This window comes from Pomacea canaliculata, linkage group LG5 (assembly GCF_003073045.1).
Source record: "Pomacea canaliculata isolate SZHN2017 linkage group LG5, ASM307304v1, whole genome shotgun sequence".
In the NCBI taxonomy this organism is placed as follows: Eukaryota; Metazoa; Mollusca; class Gastropoda; order Architaenioglossa; family Ampullariidae; genus Pomacea; species Pomacea canaliculata.
This window is the reverse complement of record NC_037594.1, coordinates 17,027,078-17,050,827: the sequence shown is the minus strand read 5'-3', so window position 1 is coordinate 17,050,827 and position 23,750 is coordinate 17,027,078. Positions and strand designations below refer to the sequence as shown.

The 23,750-nt window shown below is 43.8% G+C and overlaps 1 protein-coding gene across 2 annotated transcripts in view; it reads left to right on the top strand.

The window, feature by feature from the left end:
* LOC112564765 overlaps positions 1–23,750 on the top strand; it is a 65,111-nt gene that overhangs the window by 15,684 nt on the left and 25,677 nt on the right. Inside the window, exon 1 of one of the 2 annotated variants that reach the window (XM_025239825.1) lies at positions 18,994–20,140. The exons of the other annotated variant lie outside the window; for it this stretch is intronic. Coding sequence (XP_025095610.1) covers positions 20,086–20,140 — 55 coding nt within the window. The 5' untranslated portion in view covers positions 18,994–20,085. Of the gene's footprint in view, positions 1–18,993; positions 20,141–23,750 lie in introns of those variants that run through there. 2 annotated transcript variants of the gene reach the window in all.

Here is a 23,750-nt window from a genome sequence, read left to right as displayed (position 1 = left end):
AGTATCGCCACTTAGGATGGCTATGGTGATTTCCAAAGCTGACGAACCACGAACAGATCATGGGATGGTAAAGTGCATCAAAGGAGATATTTAAGTGGAAACAATAATGCCTGTCAGGTGGAGATCTGCAAGTCAGTAACCCCCTCCCCTTTATCTCCCAGTTTCGCTTCCGCGGGTGTGTGTGTGTGTGAGCGCGCGCGTGTGTGTGTGTGTGTGCATGTGTGTGTGTGCACGTGCTCACTTTGCTTAAATCGTTTGTCCACGTACGAGACATCCCTCCTCCCCACACACACTCCACTCCACACACACACAGAACACGCAGACCTCGAGCTCACCATCAGTTCCCTAGCGAAATTTGCCAAAAATAACCAAAACTATTTTTTTCAGCCTTCGATTCATCTGCGAGCAAAATCTGCTTCATGCACTTCTTAATGCCGTGCCGTCGCCATCGCTGCTCCAGGGCATTGTTTCCTCGCACTCCGTCAGGTGAGTAATGGCCGCCGATTTGCGAGGCGACTTTTTGATGCCTTCAAGCAGACGACCTGTCCGAGCGTTTTCTGGTGACAAACGTGAAGACCTCACTGAGGCCATTCACGGTGAGTGGTTGGGATTTATGCCCAACTTGTAATGGCAGACCATCGAACGCCACGGGGGAGGTCATTCCCAGTATCTGCTCTCCTCCCTTTCTACAAGCATCTTTTAAGCAAGAATTTCACTAAACGAAATAAATATTGTGAGTTTTCTCTGGCAATAAGCTGATGCATAAAAAATTGCACAGGTGCATCAGAAGTACCCATTAAGAGACTCCCTGTGACGTATTTCCTAACGGCCATTACTGCGACAGTCCAATGTCTGAAAACGGTTATCTAATGTTTTCACCGACTTTTGTTTTAACTGACATATTGAAAGAAAAAAGCAAGAAAGGACACATCATGTCATCAGAAAAAGAAACATCACATACCCTTGACCTTCGCCTTCACCTACTTCGGTGTTAGGCACTGACCACAGACCATCATTTCCTTAATAATGCCAAATAATAATAGAGATGTGTTTGTAGCTCGACAAGCTTATATTCACTTTGGTGAGCTCCTCTCCCTCTCTTCCCACCGTTTGCATGACTTTCTATATTGTTACTCAGAATTTCATTGCATCCCACTACACAGCGTCAAAGAAACACTTTTGGAGGCAAGAACACCAGAGAACCAGGTCTGGAGAGAGAGAGAGAGTCAGCAAGAGAAAAGATTGGGTGATGTAATGAAGATTGGTGTACTAGTAAGACAGTAGCATTGATCACTGTTCGTTTTGATTGACGGGTAATAAACGGGTGGATGGGGGAAATGCGGGAAAGAAAATAAAAGAGGACTGAATACAAAAAAAGACGCTAAAACTTGCTGAAAAATACCGAGCAATAATCAGGCCCTGGTTTTGCGCCATGTTTGCATTTCATGGGCGGTCGGCCAGGGTTAATGGCAGCACTCTAACGTCCCCTGCGGGGCGCCGGAAGAGACAAGTGGACAGGAGGACGAATGGGTGTTTATAGAGGTCAGAACAAAGCAGCCCGGTGCGACTTGGGGAAAAACAAAAACAAAAACAAATGGGCTGAGAGAAAGTGTCAAACAGTTTTTAGGTAGCAATCACAGCCGCTTCAGGTGACCGACTTTTACTAAAACTCATTGTCGAGGCCGTTGACAATGGTTAGTCCGCTAGGCCTTATAGCTAAATGAAGAACAAGAACAGAAATAATGTTATAATCCACTTATACAACGCGTTTTCCCCATCCCCTCCCCCCAACACACAGGAAAGTTTAATTCACTTTAATATGGTGCAGACACACAATAAAAAGTTGATAACGATTGGAAGCTGTGATCAGACGGCTTTCTCATTCAAGACCTGATATTAATATAACAAAAGCACATCATTAATGTTTGAGGATGGTCAGCTGGATGTCACATGACTATGAAGCAGATTTGTTGTTTTGGAGGGAGAGAAAAAACAATCCGGAAAGAAGAGGAGTTCGTGGTGCTCGTCAGTCGGCGCCATGTTGAGTGAGAACAAACCTCTTCGCGGGAATGAATGGTGTGGTGCACACAAGGTAAAAAGTCCACAACTGAAGCTGGCAAAAACCTGTCTCCATCACGGTGATATAATCACAGAAGGTATAGCCAATAACGACATCCTCTCTGACACATGATGTTGAGAACAACAGGTCTAAAACTAACAAACAAACAAACCCAACAATATGTAGAAAACAAATCTGGGAAGTCAATACCTGGCGGCAATGAAAACTGAATCAACAGAAGCTGACCACAAAGTAGAGTAGGAGAACATGCAAACAGGAGATCAGTGACAAGTTCAGCTTGGAACATGCAAGGGGAATGCGTTTGATGTATGAAGGACTTGCATGCAATGTGGAGTTGGTGTAACAGTATACTTAGTGTAGTCTCTCCTGTGTTAGGGGATGAAGCAGCTGATGGGCTTGTCCAAGATGGTCTGACCGCTGCTAGACGTGAAAATGCGGAGTATCTTTGATGTCAAAATTTTATCGTTTAATGTGAATTATAATTTTGTATCAAATGTGTATTTTGATATTACTTTTAATAATTAGTAGCTATACGTGTAATACACTGACATTCATATTTAGTCTGTCAGTGAGGTAGGTGGCATTATGTAACATAAGTAGTTTCAGAAGACATAATAGAGAGTTTTAACAATGGTGGCTTGCAGTTACAGCACATATAAAACAAATTAACGGACAGATGACGTCAATAAAAATGGGAATGGTCGTAACGGCCCATTCGACGGGAGACTAACTGGTGCCCGACATAACAACGAGACTGGGAAACCAGGAGGACAATTTAGGCCATCCGGCGTTGCCAGGTGATAAAAGATCCAAGCAGACGACTATGTGTGGTTTTCGTGAGACTGAGGAATATCCAGCATCAGACAAGAGACTGTCCCTCTTGGGTTGAAACACAAACCGCGGTATCAGCATCGAACTTGTTTTTCCGAGCCTTTAAAAAAATCTTTAAACGCCTAAATTTAAGTTGTTTCTGAAGATCAACCAGGCCATTAATGTTAACAAAGACAGAAAAATGCTTGGGATAGAAGAGAAGGGCTCAATATCTGTGAAAGTGATATGTGCGTGCTTTTTAACAGTCGCACTCTCCAGCTTGTCAGCTTGCAAGTAGGCAATATGGCGCCGGGGGAAGGCGGAGTCGACAGGAAGGGACAAACGAGATTAGAAAGGAAAGCTTTTCACGTGATTGCGTACTTGCAGTCGAAGGCAGCATCGGTGAGTTGAAACATCTGCCGAGTCATCGTACTTCTCGGCGAGAGAGAGTGAAAGAAAAAAAAAAATGTATAGACCTCACCCCCCCCCCCCAGCAGCGCTCCCTACCGCCACTTTCTGAAAACAAGGGCGGTAATCGAGTTTGGCGTTGTCACGCAAACCTTGCAAAGCAAGGGTCAGGGTAAGCAATAAATGCGACCACAAAACCGCGAGCTGAATCTCTGGCATAATTAAATGCGTCTATAACATGTCACAAGCCGTAACCGATGGATAACTGGCATGAAGGAGTTCAGCATGGCGGAGAAACACTTGTAACTTTTTGTGTCAGACACTAACAAAATCTTTGATTTTTTAAAAAAAAATTATCGTTAGTGCTTTGTTATGTATTCCATTTTTCAATTGCAAACTGAGGTCTGGGAAGTGTTGTACCAGTTCTTGGTATATTTTTCACTCAGTTCTATGATGAGAGTTTGGTGGGCCAACCTCCCTGATGCATAGATTCGACTTTTCAACCAGAGATTGTGTACTGATCATGAAAAGAAAAAAAAAACCCTTCAAAATGTACATCTTTTAACAAAATCATGTAACCGCAGAACCAGATTGTATTGCAAGTCAATTTATCATAATTTAATATAGTTTAAAAATCTGAGAAGCCAAACTTATGAGTGTGATTATGCTGAAGATTGTTGTCTATAAAATTTTGTTTGTTTGTTTACCAGTTTATAGAAACGGAAAACATTCGTCGCAAAATCCGTTCATCCCTTGTCGATTTTTATTATCATGCTTTACAGCTTCATGAGATGCCATTGTTGGATGTGTAAATAAACACCATACAGACATTGGTGTATTGATTTGATATTTTATACTCTGAGAAGGTAATAAAGGTCGAATGAAAACATACACAAGTACTACACATAGCAACGGAAAAAGATGGCGGCCTCCAAGAAAAAGGTCAACATCACTACCGTCAAAGGACGTGCAGAAATTCTAAAACAGCAAATTGACTTATTATTTTTTAAACCAAGTCATGTTTTGTGTTTAGACATCAATCACGCTACAATGGACGAACTCTTCTGGAGGCAGAAAAGAGAAATAATTTACATAGGCTGAGCTAGCACTTGAAGTCTGTCTCATTTTTCAGTTTTCTAAACAGGCTGGCCGTCCTCTTCCTACTAGTTTGCTACCCGACATTGTCTGGAAAGTTTGTGACTTGGAAAGAAGAGGGGCGGTGGTTTGATAAACTGAACAGAAACATAAATTTTAGATATTGTTTAGGCCTGATCAGTCCTTCCCACAATAAAACATCGTCAATAGACAAATGATTAAATATAATGCACAAGTGTTTTTACTTAACTTTAGCTCAATATACTACTAGATATTTTTTTTGTAAATTATGAGTATGCTTATTTTATATAACTACTCTTATAATCATTAGTAGATAATCAACGAAAATGAACAAACACGAAGAGAAGAAATATTTATGTGATTATTTATGTCAATAAATATTTATTTTTATGAAGAGATACCCATGAACAAGAATTTTCTCAAACGTTTTCCCGCTTCCTCCCTCATTTTATGGAACAAACAAACACCTGCTGTATTTCTATGGTATATCATATGATATCAAATAGTCGAGAAGCAGCTGGCGGGGCACAGATTGCTCAGACGATAATGTTACCACTCAAAACAACTTTCTCTCCCGCTAGAGGGCTCTCTACAACAGGAGGTGTGGAGGCGACTGCTTGAAGTTGATCAGCTTGGCATTTTGGAAAGAGCAGGAAAATTTGTAGGGTCTGATCCTAGAATATTAATATTTCCTCAGCAAGAACCAATCACGGAGATTATAGAATATTTACAACTGTGGGCCGCATTCATGAAGCGAGGGTAAGTCGTCCCGGGTAAACCAAGGGCAAACATCTTGTCTCCCGACTCCGCGGATGTTGCCTTACCCCTGGGATAGTAGTTATAAATCGGTGGCAAAGATTTGCGAGGTTTAGACAGCCCGTCGTAACTACGGAGATAGTAAGGTTTACCTCGATTTCCCCATTTTTGGTTGTGGGTAACGACTAACTTTCTCTTCATGTGTACGACCCCAGGAAATCGCGAAAACTAAAGCCGTTTCCAAAGGGGCTTACGGGTTTCTCACAGTGAGATGCTGCAAACTGGGAACTGCACAACATATTTAACCGAAAAAATTATCATTGGCATTTCATGTTGAAAAAGAGATTAAAAGAAGTAGGGACTATCGGGTCGAGGAAACACAACAGAACAACGCTATTAAATACCTTAAAAACATTAAAATCGAACTGCAACCTCCCCTCATCCCAGAATCATCACGACCAACATGTCAAATTTAATAGCGAAATGTAAAAGGAAACTCAAATAAAACAAAACAATTTTACAAGAAAAATAAACAAACACGAAGAAGAGAAATGCGGGGAAATTCACCCCTTAAACAAATTCAAACATCCTTGTGTAACAATTCAACTGCGAGATGGACAATGCGGCAGAAAGAAGCAAAATCACAAAACAAAGGAAAGAAAAAAGTAACTCTGCTAGCAGTAATTAGGAAGCAACAACAATCACGAATGATAAATAACAAGCACACAGGGCCTAGACGTGATTTGATTATCTTGAGTCGTGCAAGTAAGCTGCTGCATTTATACTCCATTAGTATGCAGACGGTGTAGTTTGAAGATGGTGCGTGTCTTCATTTGGTAGAAATTATAAGAAGAATGCAGTTTGAGAATGGTAATACTGTTCAAATAATGATGACGATGAAACAAGTGAAGATCTGTGTGTAGCCAAGATAGATGCTAAAAATCAAGCACACCCAGGTGGTTCTAAAAACGTTTTCTTCTCTACTGATCTCTATAATCCATATAATCAGTTATAGTCAGAGATAATTTTATTTTTGGGAATCGTGTAAACAATAAAATCACAGGGTGAACGCACTAATCCACCCTCAAGTACACACTTGCACTGGAACACTTTCTTTGACTGAAAGCATTTCTTCGCACGCCAAACACTGTGCTCGAGTCGATCTGTTTCCCAGCCAACCACTAATGGGAAACAGGTATTATTTTCAGTAGTGATTCTGTTAAAACTCTCAGAGGCCATGCTGGTTGTTGTGTTATTTGTTTGTGGGTATTAGTGGTGGCACTCATTAAACTGTCCAGTTAGAAAACACACAAGAGACAGCTTCATGTCGGCTCCCGCCCAAGTATATTTGAATCTCCCAACCGGAACTAAACCTTATACGGATTGTTCATTTTGGGAATAAGGCCAACACTTGCCTTATGTCACATCTCCCTTTCTTTAAAATGGACATTGTTTCAATATAACTTAATTAACATTAATTTTAATGTTCTTGAATGTCCTATTCAAGTCTATGTGCGTTTGATTCGAGTCAATCATTTACAAGTCAAGTCTCTGTGGGATCTTGATGGTGCGACCACTCTTGGTAGTCTTGACAGGCTGATCTGGAGGAGCGATGACTTTGGACGCTGGCACCTTCCTGGCTGCGGCTCCTGAACATAGCTCTGAATTGTCAACAGGAATGTCTGGATCATCTGAGTGTAGACCAGACAAGGGGTCGGGATCCTCTTCGGACTTTGGGTTTGTTGGAATAAGGGACGACAGAGTCTTTGGGATAGGTCTGGGATTCTCGGGATTGGGATCTCTGGGAATCAAGAGACGGCGGTTGCGTCGTTGGCGACCGTAGGGAGTCTCTACCTCATATGACCTGTTGGGCAGAGACTTGATGATTGTCCCTGGTGTCTGGGTTGGCTTCACCCAAAACTGGCTGACCTGGTTCCAACTCAGCGGCTGGTCTGGCACGGTGTGCTCTGTCGAAGTTCTGTTTATGTTTCAACTTCTGCATCTCGTCTTTCTTCTGAAAGTCCTTCCTTTCTTTTTCCTTTTTCTCGGAAAACTGAGATGGCATTGTGGGGACCATGGTGCGTAGTCTTCTCCCGAACAACAGTTCTGCTGGACTGAGACCTTGCTGAAGTGGCGTAGCGCGATATGTGAGAATCGCTAAATAAGGATCATCTGCCTTCTTCAGGATTGATTTCACGGTTTGAACGGCGCGTTCAGCTTCGCCATTCGCTTGTGGATAGTACGGGCTGCTTGTTGTGTGAGTGAACTCGTACTGTTGAGCGAACGTTTGGAACTGCTTGCTGGAGAACTGCGGGCCGTTGTCTGAGATGACGATTTGTGGAATTCCATGGGGAAAATATGCTCTTAACATGGTTGATGACTGTTTCCGCCGAAGTATTCTTCAAGTGTGCCAACTCAAATATAACGTGAATAATAGTCCACCACCAGTAAGTACTGTTCTTTTTTCAGTTCAAAGATGTCCATCGCCAACTTTCTGCCAAGGGAATGCTGGTGTGACAGAGGGAATGAGTGGCTCAGGAGGAATTGGCCTCTCCTTGATGCAAATTGTGCACTTCTGTACATGGACTCTATCTGCTTAGAAAGCTTTGGCCACCAAACGCACTCTCTGGCCAAGCACGACATTTTACGATGCCTTGATGTCCAATGTGAAGTCTGTGGAGAATGTCTGTTCTCAGTACTTCAGGGATGATCAGTCTTGATCTGTAGAGAAGAAGTCCATCATGTTCTGTGACTTCTGAACGTACTGTCCAAAATGCTTTCAGTTCTTCATGTTCTGGACTAGAACGTGGCCATCCATTGTGGAGATAATACAGCACTGTCTTACAACAGTATCTCTTGCAGTCTCATTCTTGATTTCTTCGATGCGTTTTTCACTGGCTGGCAAGCTCTGAATCACTTGCTTGATGAAGATCTCTTCTTCTTCACTTCTCTCATCTTTCTGAGTGTTTCTTACTGGGGCTCGTGAGAGTGTGTCAGCAGTCACGAGATTCTTGCCTTTTGTGTAGACAATGTTGTACTTGAACCTCATCAGGCGCATCCGGAATCTCTGAATTCTCGGAGGTAGATCTTCAAGGTTCTTTGTTTTCAGTAGAGCAATAATGGCTTGTGGTCAGTTTCGATTGTCAGATCACGAAGTCCTGTGATGTAGTCACAGAACTTTTCACACGCCCAAGTCATGCGAGTGCTTCACGCTCAACTTGTGCGTACCTGCGCTCAGTTTCCGTCATACTTCTTGAAGCGTAGAAAACTGGCTTGAGGTGACATCTGACTGTTTCTGAAGTAATACTGCACCGAGACCGAAAGATGAAGCATCTGTTGAGACGACGGTCGTTTTGTCAGTACCATAGTGTGCAACACTGGAGCTTCAGTCAGCTGTTTCTTAATCTTCTCAAACGAGGTTTCTTGAGCAGTGTCCCAACACCACTCTATGTTTTTCTTGAGCAGGTCACGTAGCGGTTTGCTGTCGTTTGCGAGGTTAGGGCCTGCAAACTTCGCAACGTGGTTAACCATTCCTAACAATCTTCTGAGATCAGAAATGTTCTCTGGCTTGGGAAAATTTTTCACAGCAGACAGTTTCTCTGGGTCGATGGCGATCCCATCTTTCGAGATGATGTGCCCGAGAAAGGATATCTTCTCTTTGGCAAACTGGCACTTCTCATCGTTCAGGGTAATGCCCGCTTCTTGAAGCGTCGACATCACTTTCTTCAAGTAACGATCATGTTCTTGCTTGTTCTTACCGAAAATGAGCAGGTCGTCAATGTCACAAATGACATTTTCATGGTTCGCAAGAAGTTGAGACATTCGTCGTTGAAATACTTCTGGCCCTGAACTTATCCCGAAGGGTAAGCGTGTATAACAGTACCTTCCAAAAGGTGTAATGAAGGTTGTTAACTCCTGACTTCCTTCATCCAGTGGAAGTTGATGGAAACCCTTTTTGCAATCAAGCTTTGTGAACATTTTTGCTCCTGACAGCTGGGCTAACAGTTCATCTGTTGACGGTAACGGGTAGTTCTCTCTGCGAACTGCTTCATTTAGTTTGCTCAGATCGACGCAGATTCTGACTCTCTCGTCGCTCTTGGGCACCACTACTATTGGGCGCACCAATCACTGGGCTTAGTGACTGTGCGAATCACTCCCTGTTCTTCAAGTTGATCCAATTCTGCCTTGACTTTCTGTTTCAAGGGCAAAGGTAAGCGTCTTGGAGCTGCTACTGCATATGGAACAGCTTGTTCTTTCAGACGAATCTTGTAAGGATCTTGTAGACTTCCTAGTCCTCTGAAGAGTTTTGGGAATTCTTCCTTGTACTGTTTTTCGTGGTCTTCTATAACTGTGTTGATTCTCTCAATCAACTTCAAAGCTGTAATGGCTGGTCGACCTAGCAATGGTTCTTCAAGTGTTTTTACGACATACACATCTTGCAGTGTAGAGACATTCTTGTATGTCAGTTTTGCCTTGAACATGCCTTCCACAGCTATCTCAACACGACCTGGACATACAGTTTCTTGCGCACTTTCTGCAATGGTCGCTTGGCTGCTGGAACTGCGGTCTGAGGTACGACGGTAACATCAGCTCCGGTGTCAAGCTTAAATACATTCTCTGTGTCTTCCATCAGGAGACTGACTTTCCAAGGATCTGTTGTCACACTGCTACAATCATACCCATGTAAGCTTCTTCGTCTTCTTCTTCCTCTTCCACTGTGTGAATCTTAGAAGAACCTGAAGAGCGACAGACTGCAGCGTAGTGACCAATCTTGGAACATTTTCTGCATTTAGCGTTCTTTGCAGGACAACCATCTCTGTTGTGGGAACCTTTTCCGCATCGAGAGCATGGCTTAGTCTCTGGTTTTCCCCGAAGGCCTGGCTTCGTACCGCAACGAACTTTTCGATGACCTTTCTGAATCTTGTTGATGGTTTTCTCAACTGTACTCTCGCTGTTGCTTACCAACATCGAGTGTGCTTGAGTCTTGGACGTCTCATGAGCTCTGCAAATTTCTATTGCTTCTGGAAGCTTGAGTGTTTTCTTCTGCAACAATTTTTCACGCATAGTGTCATCTTGAACACCGATCACAAGTCTGTCACGAATCATGCGGTCAACATCTTTGAAATCACATGATTTTGCTAACTTGCGTAAAACTGCGACGTAAGTATCAACTGACTCATCCTTGTTTTGGTTTCGGCTATGAAACTTGTAGCTCTCATACACCTCATGTGTGCTACCCAAACAAAAGTCGTTGAACTTGTCGATGACAGTCTGAATATCTTTGTCGTTCTCCCCTTCTGCAAAGGATAATCCTTCATAGATTTCTTGTGCGTCCTCACCAATGCAAGCTAATAGAACTGCACAACGATAAGCTGAATCTTCTTTATCAAGGCGCGTAGCTACCTCATAGTTCTGCCACTGACGAATAAATTTTTTCCAATTTACTTCAATGTTAGAAGACAAATCCAGCTTTGAGGGAATCGGAATGTTTGCAGTGAAGTGTTGTCTCTGATGTGTCTCCGCCATCTTGCGAGAAATGTCACTTTGCAAACTGACGGCGCAATATTTCAAAATGAGAAAAACGTGCCCACCTGAAAGTTTCTGGAGAAATCACACAGCTAGCACTTTGCTGCTCACTTCTGACACCATGTTGTGTTATTTGTTTGTGGGTATTAGTGGTGGCACTCATTAAACTGTCCAGTTAGAAAACACACAAGAGACAGCTTCATGTCGGCTCCCGCCCAAGTATATTTGAATCTCCCAACCGGAACTAAACCTTATACGGATTGTTCATTTTGGGAATAAGGCCAACACTTGCCTTATGTCACACTGGTCACGTGACCTGACGTGCAGTCACTCAGCTGCGCCAGTCGAAATGTACATTAGATACCCAGACAGCCTCCGACTTTTCCTGACCTCCTGACCTCGGCACAAGGGGGTTGCGACGTGGTTAGTAGATAAAGTACTTAAGGGCCTTAGAACGACCGTTTGACAGTTATAACTGACTGAAGTGAACTGATCAGCAGAGGTCTCTCCGTTCTTCGGTCGGATTAGGGGCTCTCTAGACGGTCGGGAGCGATTTCAGAGACAAAGCTCTGGAGGTGGGCGAGGTGTTGGGAGCAGCTTGAGCCAAGCTAGGGTCATTCCCTTGCTATGGTTTGGTTTCTTTCATTCAGAAAATTGTTGTTAAAATTTATCGAATACAACTTTTGTTTCGCCTTTTTATACTTGGTCTGCAAGAACTACGGCTTCCAAACCGGGCTCCACTGTGAAGTAAACATGTTTTCCACGCCGCTACCTTTCCTGCCCTGCCCTGCCTGCCCTGCCCTCTATTTCGGTGAGCGCTCCTGACTGTACGACTTCATCGACTGTGAGCGATGGACCGTGACGTAACTCACGTGCAGTCCGAGATCAGATGTAATGCAGTTTGTGTTCTCCCCGCTCGTCTGCATTTAACGAGCAAATTAACTCCGCGAAGCATCACCGTTGTCATGGGAAACCAAGGCAGGAAAGCTTTAGAACTTTGACACAACAGCGACGTAAAACTGAAGTAGATCGCGAGGTTGAACCGGTCACAAACTGAGAGGGGGCTGGGCGTGTAGGTGGCGGCGGGGTGTGTAAGAGCCTAGGTTCTTATGTCGATTCTTTACACCTCCACCTACTCTATCCGTCTGCATGCTGTTCGTGAGTTTTCGTGACTAGTGTTGATTAAGCGAAAAACGCCAAAAACTACAGGAGAGATAAGGCCGTTGACATGTAAACAACATTTAGTACATCAGGGGTCAGCAGCAGCAGCAGCAGCAGCAGCAGCACCACCACCACCACCACCACCACCACCACCACCACCACCACCACCAGCAGCAGCAGCAGCAGCAGCACCACCACCACCAGCAGCAGCAGCAACATTAGACGTAGAGTATCGGCTGGTGTCAAATGAAGACAAATCACACAGAAACTTCATGCCGCTGTAGCTGCGTTGCAGGGGTCGCCTAGAAACAATAAAATTAAGCTACTTATTCAGCTAGCGTTGGATGCTGGTCCTAGCCCTTCTGGTTAGCTGACTCCTTGGTCATGCCATCCCGCTTGTCCACGGCGTCTGTGTAAATTATGATATCTTCTTTCCATGCACAAATAGGGGAGAGAACTGGAGAGGTATATATCATATGTGTGTGCGTGCGCGCGCGCGTGAGATTGAATAGGTGAACTTTTTATGGACTCGGGTTAGATGGACTCTGATTATGTACAGAGAATGATAAGTATGTGTGATCATTCTTGAAATGACATCAATGATACTAAACATAGACAATCTATATATAGAAATCTCGCAATGTTAACAAGCTGTTCGCGTGTCTGCTTAAAAACGAATCAAACAATTTTTTTTTGAAAAAAGAGAGAAAACAGCTGAGAAAGTATCATCCTTTCATCTGAATCCAAGTCCCAGATTCACATTTCCCATACATCTGCTGACGATAAAAGCGCCGCAAAAGGTAAGATTGGTTAGCCCGCCAGCCCTGCCATTCCTCCTCCATCAGGGCAAACAATGGAGAGCGATGAGTCGTGCGTCCTCGCCATATTTGCAGACGGGATGTCCCTGCTTCGCCGCACGCTTGCATTAATCTGAGCAAACGGCCTGTGTCTTGTGAATATGACTCTGGGACTCGAGGTTCTGGCTGATCTGAGCGAGACCGGTCTGGATGGAATCAGCCGCAGTTTCCGTGCTGTGATTTCTTTGCTGGCTTGATTTTTTTCTTTATGTGGCGCTTGGGATAACTGGAAAGGAAATGGATGACGGTGTTTGAGAAGCTGATGAAGTCTGGTCCGAAGAACTATGGCGGACCGCAAGCTGCGGTTCCTGGTAAATACCAACCCAGAGAGCCTCTCCCGACCCCTCAAATGATTGGGCTTGAGTGTAGACATTAATTCCCAGTATGTCAGCAGACATTTCTTTCGTAAAAATATGAGGCTTTAAGAATGGAGGCTCCTTACTAAAAGGTAATGATATAGACACTTTAGATTGTCCAGGTTACATCCAAGGGGAGAGAATCCTAAAGCAGACGTCACCTTAGCTTATCCTCAATCCACTAATACGTCACTGTTTGTTTGTTTGTTTTTACTGTTGTATGTACAAAGGAGGAGAAGCTGTTTGACCGTTACAAACGTTCAAAAGCATCAAGAAAGAGGGAGAAGGGAGAGAGAGTTGCTCGCTCTTGATGTGTATATTTTCTTAGTCTCTTCTACTGAACTGAACTCAAATGTTTTAAAAGTGAAAATAAACTCGCTGAGTTACTCGTTCTTTATTTGTATGCATTTTTCTAATCCGTTCTTAATCTCTTGTGCGGGACTGAACTCTGGAATGGAAACCTTTGGTTGATCTAGGAGTCACGTGAAGCCAAGACCAGCAAATTATTGTCAGATTCATCAGGCGATTAACTACTAATTGCAGGCGTTCCTCTCGTCAATACCCACTACAGCCTCAACCTCCTTTCTAGCCAAAGTATTCTCCCGACGTACTTACTTAACTCTATGAACTTAGTGATTTAGTTCGAACCTTTCACATCGCCACAAGGCTCAGGCCTGACGAACTACAGCGCGGAAGTTGCAGCGACTGATGGATGGCTCAAAGACCAGTCACGTGACCCTCACGAGGCTCCCGAGTGATTAACGTTCGGACTGGCGCGTGCGTTCGATTATTTCCCACTGCCATTCGGGATATATTGCAACTCAAGCGACCCCTGGACCGTCCTAGTGACGTCATAGATGCTGGGGCAAGGTAGCCGTTGCCTAGCTAGCTAGTTCAGTGACCGGACCATGGTTGTCAGGGAAGAGATTTTGATGGCTAACTTTGGTGTAAAGTCAATCGGTAGTGGAAATAACAGTGGAAATACATTAGCTTTAGTATGTTAGCTTGAGTAACCTCTATAGAATGTTCTATGCTTTGTGTAGGTTCGTGCGTGGGTCTGCTTTCTCATGCGGTGGTCCGGTGGCGTAACGGTCAGCGCCTGTCACCAATGAAGTGAGGGTTGGCTGTCCTGGGTTCAGCTCTCGTCTCGGGCACACTGTTCTTTGTCTGCATGTGGCATCTGTTTACAAGGCTGGCTGCCTTGCAGTGACTTGCTGAGGGCGTAAAAAAAGCACCAATGCCCCCGCTTTCTGATATTTAAACCTACAAAACCTTCGTAGCTCAGTTCATGACCCAAGTTCTTCAAGTGCGAGTTTGTTTGTTTTACCCAGAGCTTTTTATAAACTTTTTTTCATATCTTTACAGACATTAGAAATTTTCTAGATTTACCAAAAACATGTCAAAGCCCGACATGGGATACTCATGTGTACAGGATGATAGAGGCGACAATGCTTCTAGACTCCGAACGAAATTTACGAAGATGTCGGCGACCACCAGAGCAAATGGAAAATGATAAACGAGAACACGGTAACAGTGATGACATACAACAACAACAACAACAACAACAACAACAACACAAAAAAAAGACGACGGGTAAGGACAACAATGACGACAAGGAAGAAGAAGAAGAAAAAAAAATAGAAGCAATAAAGATTTAAAACCAACGCCGATGACCAGCCATTTCTCAACATCCTGTATTAACTACAGTCATTCTATCGAAAACTGACCCGCTCCGGGAGGCAGATATATGACCGTTGCTATTTTCTGGTCCCAATCCCCAATCGTGACTCCCGAACACGGAAAGGATTTCAGAAGCCAGCCCTCGATGGAATGATTATCCCGCGACTTCCCCTCACCCTCACCCTCACCCTCACCAACCACCACCACCATCATAAAGAACAGCCCGAGTGCTGCAGGCGGCATTGATCACAAGTAGCACAGATTGTAGCATGCATCCGGAATTGCAGTCACGGTGATGGCGCCGAGATTGCTGGCCTTTCATCGTGGACATCGACGAGTTTCAGGATGCCCCTCCGCACGGATGGGTGCACTTCAGCAGCTGAGAAGGAGTCTGCAAACAATGCCAAGACCACGCACATGTTCGTAGGTTGCTGAGGCAAGGGATGAAGATAACAAAGAGAGGTCTGGTTTGACTGTGTGGACAACCGTCGCCAGTTGCAAACGTTACCTCGCAATCGACGTTGTTGTAGCTTACGTTGTTTTCTTATTTATTCTTTCTGGTTTACTCTGGAGAAGAGGTTGTTAATAATGAAAGAGACAAGTTTAAGGAATGAGTGTGTGTGTTTTGGTGATGGAGAAGAAGGAAGAGGTGATGTTATGGCAAGAATGTTACCCAAGGATATAGCGTGTACATAGTCAACAGTTTTTCCGGCCGTTCAAGCGTGAAAATCAATGAGCCGTGCAGTTGGCAATTGTGTTCATTGGGGATGGGTTGGACTGGGAAAGGGGTAAAGAAAAAGATTAATGGAGTAACCTACACCCTAAGGGATACAATCAATGTACCGTGTAGGATAAACTCTATGAACAGAAAATTAATGAAAAAAAACCACACCAAAAAACAAAAACAAAAACCCACACACATACACGTGGTTAAATATCGGTGAACTTTTGCAGCAAGAATTTTGGCTACGGCATCTGCGAACTTTTGTGTGATAATGTCTCGGCTTGAACAACTGTGCAGCAAGGCAGGTCTGCAGCAACAAGTGGCGGGGTTGTTTACGAACAGTTCAGTTGTCAAGGCCGTCAATGAAGCTGGCGAGGAAGGTGGCAATGTTGCTCCCCCATCTCCCGAGGTGCAGCCACTGCACGCGGCAGTCGTCGCGAGGTTTCGCAATCGTCGGCGCATGTTCCATCGCCGTTTGTCGGCTGGAAATAGAAGCAGACAGCAAGGATGACGAGGTGAGACAGGTGGGGACAAAAAGTAACGACTAAAAGGAAGGGGGGATAAGAATAGATACCCCCAGTCGTTCTCAGACATTGCTGCGACATCCATCAGAAGTCTGCTTTTTATTGTTGTTGTTGTTGTTGTTGTTTTTGTTGTTATCAAAAGCACAAGCTAAATGCAAAAAAAGGGGGAAAAGTTGTCACTTTACAGTTTTCTGTTGTCTGACGACAAAAGCAAGCATTTAAATACTGTGCACACTGTGGGACTAATTCTCTCAGATGAATGTGGTCGATGATTAACAATAAATTCCATTTTAGCACTGACGTGTTCTGCTTTGAACCTTTTTTGAGGAAGAGGTGTGAAGTGAGAATTAAATGGATTCTAACGAGAACGCAGAGAGAAATCTGGGGATTGACAACTGGATCAGCGAGCAGCTCGGTAATTCGAAACAACAGCGTCTGTTTCCAATTACCTGTCCCGAGGGTAATGAGTTATTCACCGAAATAAATTTTTTATTGTCTTTATCGAATCTTGCCGTCCATAGAAGCGGATCCTCTGAGGAAAACGTTTGCTTTAATACAAGTGTAGAACATGCACAGTGTGTATCAGTTCTCTCTCTCTCTCCTTCATTGGACTTGACGCAACGGAGCGTTGTCCAGTCTGGAGACCGATAGGAAATGAAGGTTTTGATCATCTCGGTTTCCTTACAACCCCCGACATGCTGTCTGGCAGTCTCGAGTTCCTGGTGCTCAGGAAGCTTCCAGAGAACGGACATACGTCACACACGCGAGTGATTATAGGATCTCAATCGGGCAATCGTGAAGGAAAGTGAAGCAGCATACAGGAACGTACACTGCATCGATACAATCAACTTTTCTTTAAATTGTGAAGCGCATCATCATCATCATCATCATCATCATCATCAGCAGCAGCAGCAGCAGCAGCAGCAGCAGTAGCATCATTAACAGCAACAACAATACACACACACTCTTGCATGCACGAAGTTCCGCAAACACAAGAATATGGTCGCACGTGCCAATCGCTAGGTTACAGATTCTGAAACTGTGATTTCCCATCATGAAGAAAAGTAAAAAAAAAAAAAGTAGCTGTCGGTCAAAGACATCAAAGCACGCTGGTGAACCAACAAGATCGGCGATATGAGAGAAAAAGGGAAAAAGATGAAAGAGAAACAGAGGGGAACATAAAAGAAAAATTGTGGGGCGGACAGAGAGAAAGAAATAAAAGCGCGTGAAGAGGAGGGGGAGGTAGAAAGATGGAAGGGTTGAGAAGGGGAGACTGAAATTGCGAAAATAAAATAATGCCACCGAAAAATGATTTGACAAATAATTAACGAACCCCAAGCGACAGAGAGAGCGCTTCATCCGTTTTATTCTGCAAAATAAGGTTCACAGCAAAACAACGAATGCAAAGCGGCCAGAAAAGGCAAGGTTACAAAAAAAAAATGTTGATGAAAGTCAAGAAAGTTATTTGAAAACTGAATTAGACAAAGAAGAGAAAAGTCGTCAGAAAAAGAAGAAGAATACCACAGCCGAGAAAATATTAATTAGGAAAATAAAAATAAACACAAGAGACTCGACATCTTCACAACGCTTCCGCTTGACAAAGAGGATAAAATAGTTTAAAAGACCCGCTTTTTTGTTTTTGTTTCCTCCTGAAGCAAGAAAGAACAGAAAAATATCAATGTAAGGAAAGGTCGAGGTCATCAAAGTGAACACATGAACAGCGACTGTTGACAAACCAAAGTTCTTCTCGCCGCTTCTCTCCGCTAGCGTGACTTCCAGACCCCAGACTAAAGGAATCTGTGGAATGTCGTGGTGGCGGGGGCGACGTGGTGGGTGGAGGTTGGCGTGAAGGTAGCGAGGGTGAGAACAGGAGTCGGGTGGGTAAGTGGGGGTAGTCCGGAATCGGAGGTATTTCTTGCATTGATCGGCTTGTGGCTGGTCTGATAGTTTCTGGCTTTTACTGGAGCAGTCGACAGACCGAGGTGGTTAGTAAGTTCAGAGTCTGTACTCCGTGCTGATCGCGTTACAACGAGGGCGAGGGGCTGATGTTAACGTCGGGTGACACTTCAAGCCTGTGATCAGTGGCTTGGAAACACCGGTGTACAATAACTAACACACACACACACACTGCTACACTGCTCTATTTACAAAACAACAAACCAGATTTGATTTATGCCAATGCTAAAATTTCATGGTTGAGAATTTTTCTCACCCGATTACCTACATTCTTCTAGAAACATACACTGAAGCCTTAAGAAAACGGATGATTCGGGCCTCTTAAATAAATCCAAAACATAGTCAAAAGACAAAAAATCTGGTTCAATCAATACATTGATACACTGCTCTCTTCTTTTGGACCTATCGAGGACAAGATCCCGTTAATATTTGTTTAAAGGGACGGAGGACTCGGGGGGAACTGCTTCAATAAGAAGCCAAAGCTAAAAGCAGTCGATTTTATCCCAGCATTTGAAGTGCTCGATGTGTTCATTCGTGCTTTGGCCATTAGAAGAGGTGATCTTCCGTCTGTGACAACCTTTGACTGATTGATTGATTGATTGAGTGAGTGAGTGAGTGAGTGAGTGAGTGAGTGAGTGAGTGAGTGAGTGAGTGAGTGAGTGAGTGAGTATTGCACATCTTCGTTTTCAGCTCAAAACTCTAAACCTATCGATCTTTGGAAGCATGGCTCTCAAAGGGAATAAATGGGAAGTGTATAATTAGGACATCTGTGATCTACATTACCGTTAGGACTGTCATTAAACTTACAGGTATGCAGGCCACGCACTGGGCCTTCTCCCTCCCTCAGCGAGGTGACTCGATGACTGAGCAGCCATGTGGAACTAGAGCCTTCGGTTTTGTTACCCAACACGGGGCAAGAGCAGCCATGTGGAACTAGACACCGCAGTTTTGTTACCCAACACGGGGCAAGAGAAACAATAATTGGAGAGAAGAATGGAGGGAAACGACAGGCTGGGGGGTGCGTTGGGGTGGAGAGAGGCTTTGAGAGGTGGTGGGGAAACTATTCCAGACAGAGTTATATTAACTCTTTCAGATAATCGTTGTGGCAGTCTCTTGAAATGGATATGTCAGAAACAACCAAGGTGGGCCAGTGACCTGTCGAAACATGTAGGAAGTGGGTGGCGGAAAGAAAGAACAGCACGATCATTGTCAATAAAAATTGGAGGTAGGGGGGAAACCAGACAGAAGCAGACAAAGGGAGAGGTAAAATTAAAATCATAACAGTTAAACTATTCATACTCGGGGGTGGAGCTCTCTCGGATTGTCAACGGACAAACAATGACGCAACAAATATCTTCAGCACAAAGAAGCCCTGAGTACTTTCTACGGACTGTTGAACGACAGCACGTAGTTTCTTGCTAACATGATGATGATGATGATGATGATGATGATTTGCGGAAAACAAAGTCACCGCCAGTCCCGCTTGATTTAATCTGAATGCCAGCCAGCCGACGATAATCTCCCACAGGACAAGGTGTACTTGGAGAACAAAACAGTCGGTCGTCATTAAAAGTAGCTGGCGGCTAAAGGCAGACAATCCCAGCTGGCTGGCTGGCTGACTGGCTGGCTGGCGCGCAGGACGGCTTTGCGAGAGAGAGAGACGGTAGGGGAGGTGCCGCGCCGTGGGTGAAGCCGCCGAAGGTAACACGTCGAACGCTTCAGTGCACATGCAGTACCTGTGTGAGGGCCAGCCTCGTTATCGCCTTCCTTGACGACGTCGTTGCTTCCAACTTGTATCAACGCCGACCTGCCCACAGTCGGGGGCTGGGGGGATGGGGAACAATGGAGAGGGTGGCCCAGTTCGTGCCAAGCGTTTAACTCTCGCAGTCGAAGACTTTGTTGCGGTCTAAGTTGTAAACCTGACGACACGAGTGCCGGTCCCACAGCCCCACGGCAGGAGTGTGCACTTCTCTGTATCGATGTCGTCTACAGCGACTTTGATATCATCGAGGAGCGCCGCTTGACGAAGAGATCGCCAGTGGGTGAAAGAGCTTGATACCACCGGTAACTCTCGTTGCAAGGGACAAGTGTTGCAGATCGCTAATGAGAAACTGATTATTACCCGTCCACGATGAAAGTTTACGCTCAGCTGATGCATGTACTGGGAGTTGTTATCGTTTTGCCCGGTAAGTAATACTTTTCTTTATTTAAGTAGCTCTCAATCCCTAACACCCACCCTTAAAAATGTGAGTAGAATCAGAATAGAAACTGCAAGGATGTACAAAGACTATATCTACTCAAACATTAAGGGAATAGGAAGCTTTACCTTATTAAAGTGATTCGAGTTTAAAAAAAAACAAAACAGACACGGTGTTTTTCTTTTGAGTTATTCAGGTGTCGAGTTATTCCGAGCATTTGTTGTTAATGCAGCGATATCTTCACACCACCGAACAGTGAGAGGATTACCGCGGGATGATATAGAGACCAAAACAGGTCGTAGTTCGACATGACAGAAAGTACAGCGAGGTTTTTTGTTTTTATTGCTGTTGTTGATGCTGCTGCTGCCAGGTCGTCATCTCAGTATTACAATCAGCCTGTGCATGTGCGAAAGACAGATCAGCAGAGCGTGAAAGGGAGTGCGTGCTTTCTTCGCCGATCCCACTCACAAGTTAGGCAAGAGTTTATTTCAATGATAACTCCTTACATCACCAGACCCGCGTTTTGCCCCCTTTTGTGGCTAAACAGACCTCCTCCTCCTCCTCCTCCTACTCCCATCCGAAAAAAAGTTAGTCCCAGTTATCATTTGTATATACTCATTATGTTGCCGTCCTGTCCACATTTGTTTTGGACGGAGGGTGGCGAGGTAAAGAGTTGGGCCTGCACTTGGTGAGAACTTTACGGATTCCGAAACCTACCCGATCCCGCTACTTTCCCCGTTCGTTCCTGCTCGTTCCTTTGTTCGCACCCAGTTGTTCCTGCTAGCTCCCTTACTTACTGTGGTCTCAAAGAACTTTATCTCTGGCTGGTCCCCAAAAGGAGTCCTGTTACTAACTGTTTTAAATTGTTTGATCTGCTCTATCGCACTGTCTTTGAAAGCATTTGTAACTCAATTGTCTCGCTGGCTCCACCAGTCAGACGCGAAATTCTATCTGGAAAGATTTAACCTGCTATGGGACGGCTCCAGGGTGTTCACTGTGATATGGTATTACTGGCTTTGTTGTTGTTGTTTTTACTGTAGTAGTTGCTCTGCGGGGAAAATCCATGCCGCAACAGTCTATTTATTAGTATTGACTAGAGTTAAATATAATTTTAATACTGATGTTAACTAAAATTTACATGCACTTTGATAAACGGTATAAAGATATCTTTATCTAAGTCCATCGGAAATCATCGTATTGACTGAGAGAACGAATTATCATCAAATCCTTTAACGGTAGATGAATATAGTGTTTTTATTTGTGGCCACGATTACACGAGTACAGTGCAATACTTGGTACAACTCAGCATCTGGCAGTCAAGTACAATATCAACTCACATACTATAAATAAGAGCAGGAAAATAAATATATACATGGCTGACTTTTTTTTTACTATTTCTCGTGCGTTTCGTTGTTTATTATTATTGTTTGCGTATTATATTTTTCAAAATGCGGCACCGTTACTAAAACGCCCGGTCCTTCAAACCTGAAACAACCGTCAGTGTCCAAGTGATTTATAAACACAAATCGACGGCTACTGTGATATACAGTTTACATAAAATAAAATAAAAAATGTTTAAATAAATTATTGTGAGGAGATAGCTTCTGAAACAGGCAAAATGTCACAAGCCAAGTTAAGTTTAAAAATGTTTAAAAGGAAATTTGTACTGCACAATAAATAAACAAACTTGAGGACACGCAGTCACTGTTTCTGAGCCAGCATAGAAGAGGTTTGGGTAACACTTTGCTGCTGGTGTCTGGGTCTGTGATACCAGACTGACACTAGTGTATCTGGGGCACTGTATCGGGTCATTTCGCGATACCTGTGTTTGACTGTCGTTAAACGCGGTCATGCTGACTGACAGCCTGTCAGACGGACGGTAACAGGTGGTTGGCGAAAGTAATCCGAGATTAGAGAATGTAGAACAAAGGTGTTAGGTGAGAAAGATACGGGTTAGCGTGTCACCTTCCACTTCTGTGATAATGAACGAATTAAAAAGTTCGCACGCACACACACACATACACAGATTTTGAGCATTAACATACTTGCGTACGTTCAGTAATAGATGCACAAACTCGAGTAAGTGAATGAGCTCCATCTAACCATCACTGATTTAGAAAAGAGGGGGATGTTAGAATAGACGTGAAAGCACTCTCTGGAACAAGAGACGGAAGCCTTTGGACGAGACACCGAAGCCTTTCAACAGGAGACTAAAACCTTTGATAAGCTAAAAGGGAACAGTCGCAGACGGCAACTTGCTAAAGGTCGATGAATGGACGTCCAGTGAAGACCGTTGTTAGCGGACAGTCAGCCCTTCATCATTGTCGGGGTCTGAACATTTAGGTCCTTACAGAGGAAAGCACTCCAGATAAGATATTTTGCTATTATTTAGTAGTGGAAACAGTGATTTTGAAAGAGGAATGTTTCTAATTTAAGAAAGAAGGACAGTATATCATACTCCAGTTTATAGTCCAGCAGGAGGACAAAAATATTCAAGTGAATTATTTCTTGTGTCGCTCCTGGGAGAACTTGATTGATGTTTGCTTTGTTTTTGTCTTTCTGGGACAGTACATCTCAAAGGGCGCGTTGGATTACAGAGAGGAGATCATAGACTGCCCGGCGGCATATCTTTTTAAAACAGAGAAATATAAGCCAGCGTGTGAAATAGTGACAATAACAGAGCAGAGACTGAACTCGCCCCTTCTTCAGGCAAGAACTAATCAGGTAATTAGAAGGATAAACAGCCACAATACGAGTAACAAGGGGGATATCCGCTGGACAAAAGGTAACTAGTGGTTAGAGCAACAGCGTCCGAATCCGAAGACAAGCACACTCGGCGGTTCGACCCCCGTAACGCAGTTTATTTCCTGTAGTTGGTCCAGCTGTGAAGTCAGTACCTGACTCCGTACATGGTTTTGGAGGCAGCAAGAAAGAGGAGATGGCACCGACCAATAAAAGCTGCCCTCTCGATAAGTGAAGACTTTAAACCCTACGAAATTCTTGGAAATGCAATTACTTTTTTAATTCTTTTAGAGTGAATATCCTTAATACAGGCTAAAAGATTAAGGTGATTAAAAACAGAATAATATTGGGTAAATATCATAATGTAAGGTTAAAAAACAAAGGATAACAGAAGCTTCATGGCTCAGCAGTTCATGCTCTCAGGTTGTTATTGACTGCTGCACGGAAAAATGTTCGTGTAAAATACTCACTTCTCCAGTTGGGGAAAACTAATCTCTTAATGAAGAAACTTGGCAATTTCAAGAGAGTGGCGTGTAATGAGTGATGAGAATTAACCGTCATAAGCAAGTCTCTGCTGGCCAATGGTCTCAGACAATCTTACTTTCACCAAAAGATGAACTGACTAATCAACTTATTCAGTCTGCTTTCATCCACCTCAGTATTTGATTGCCCGGTACACACATACAGCGATCACCATACTAACAACAACAACAACAACAACAACAACAACAACAACAACAACAACAACAACAACAACAACAAAACAAAACATGCATAACGTCTTTCTGAACCAAGTTTCATGAGAAACACAGTTTCCATCAACAATTTAGTCTGCCTTCAATCACAACTCTTTATT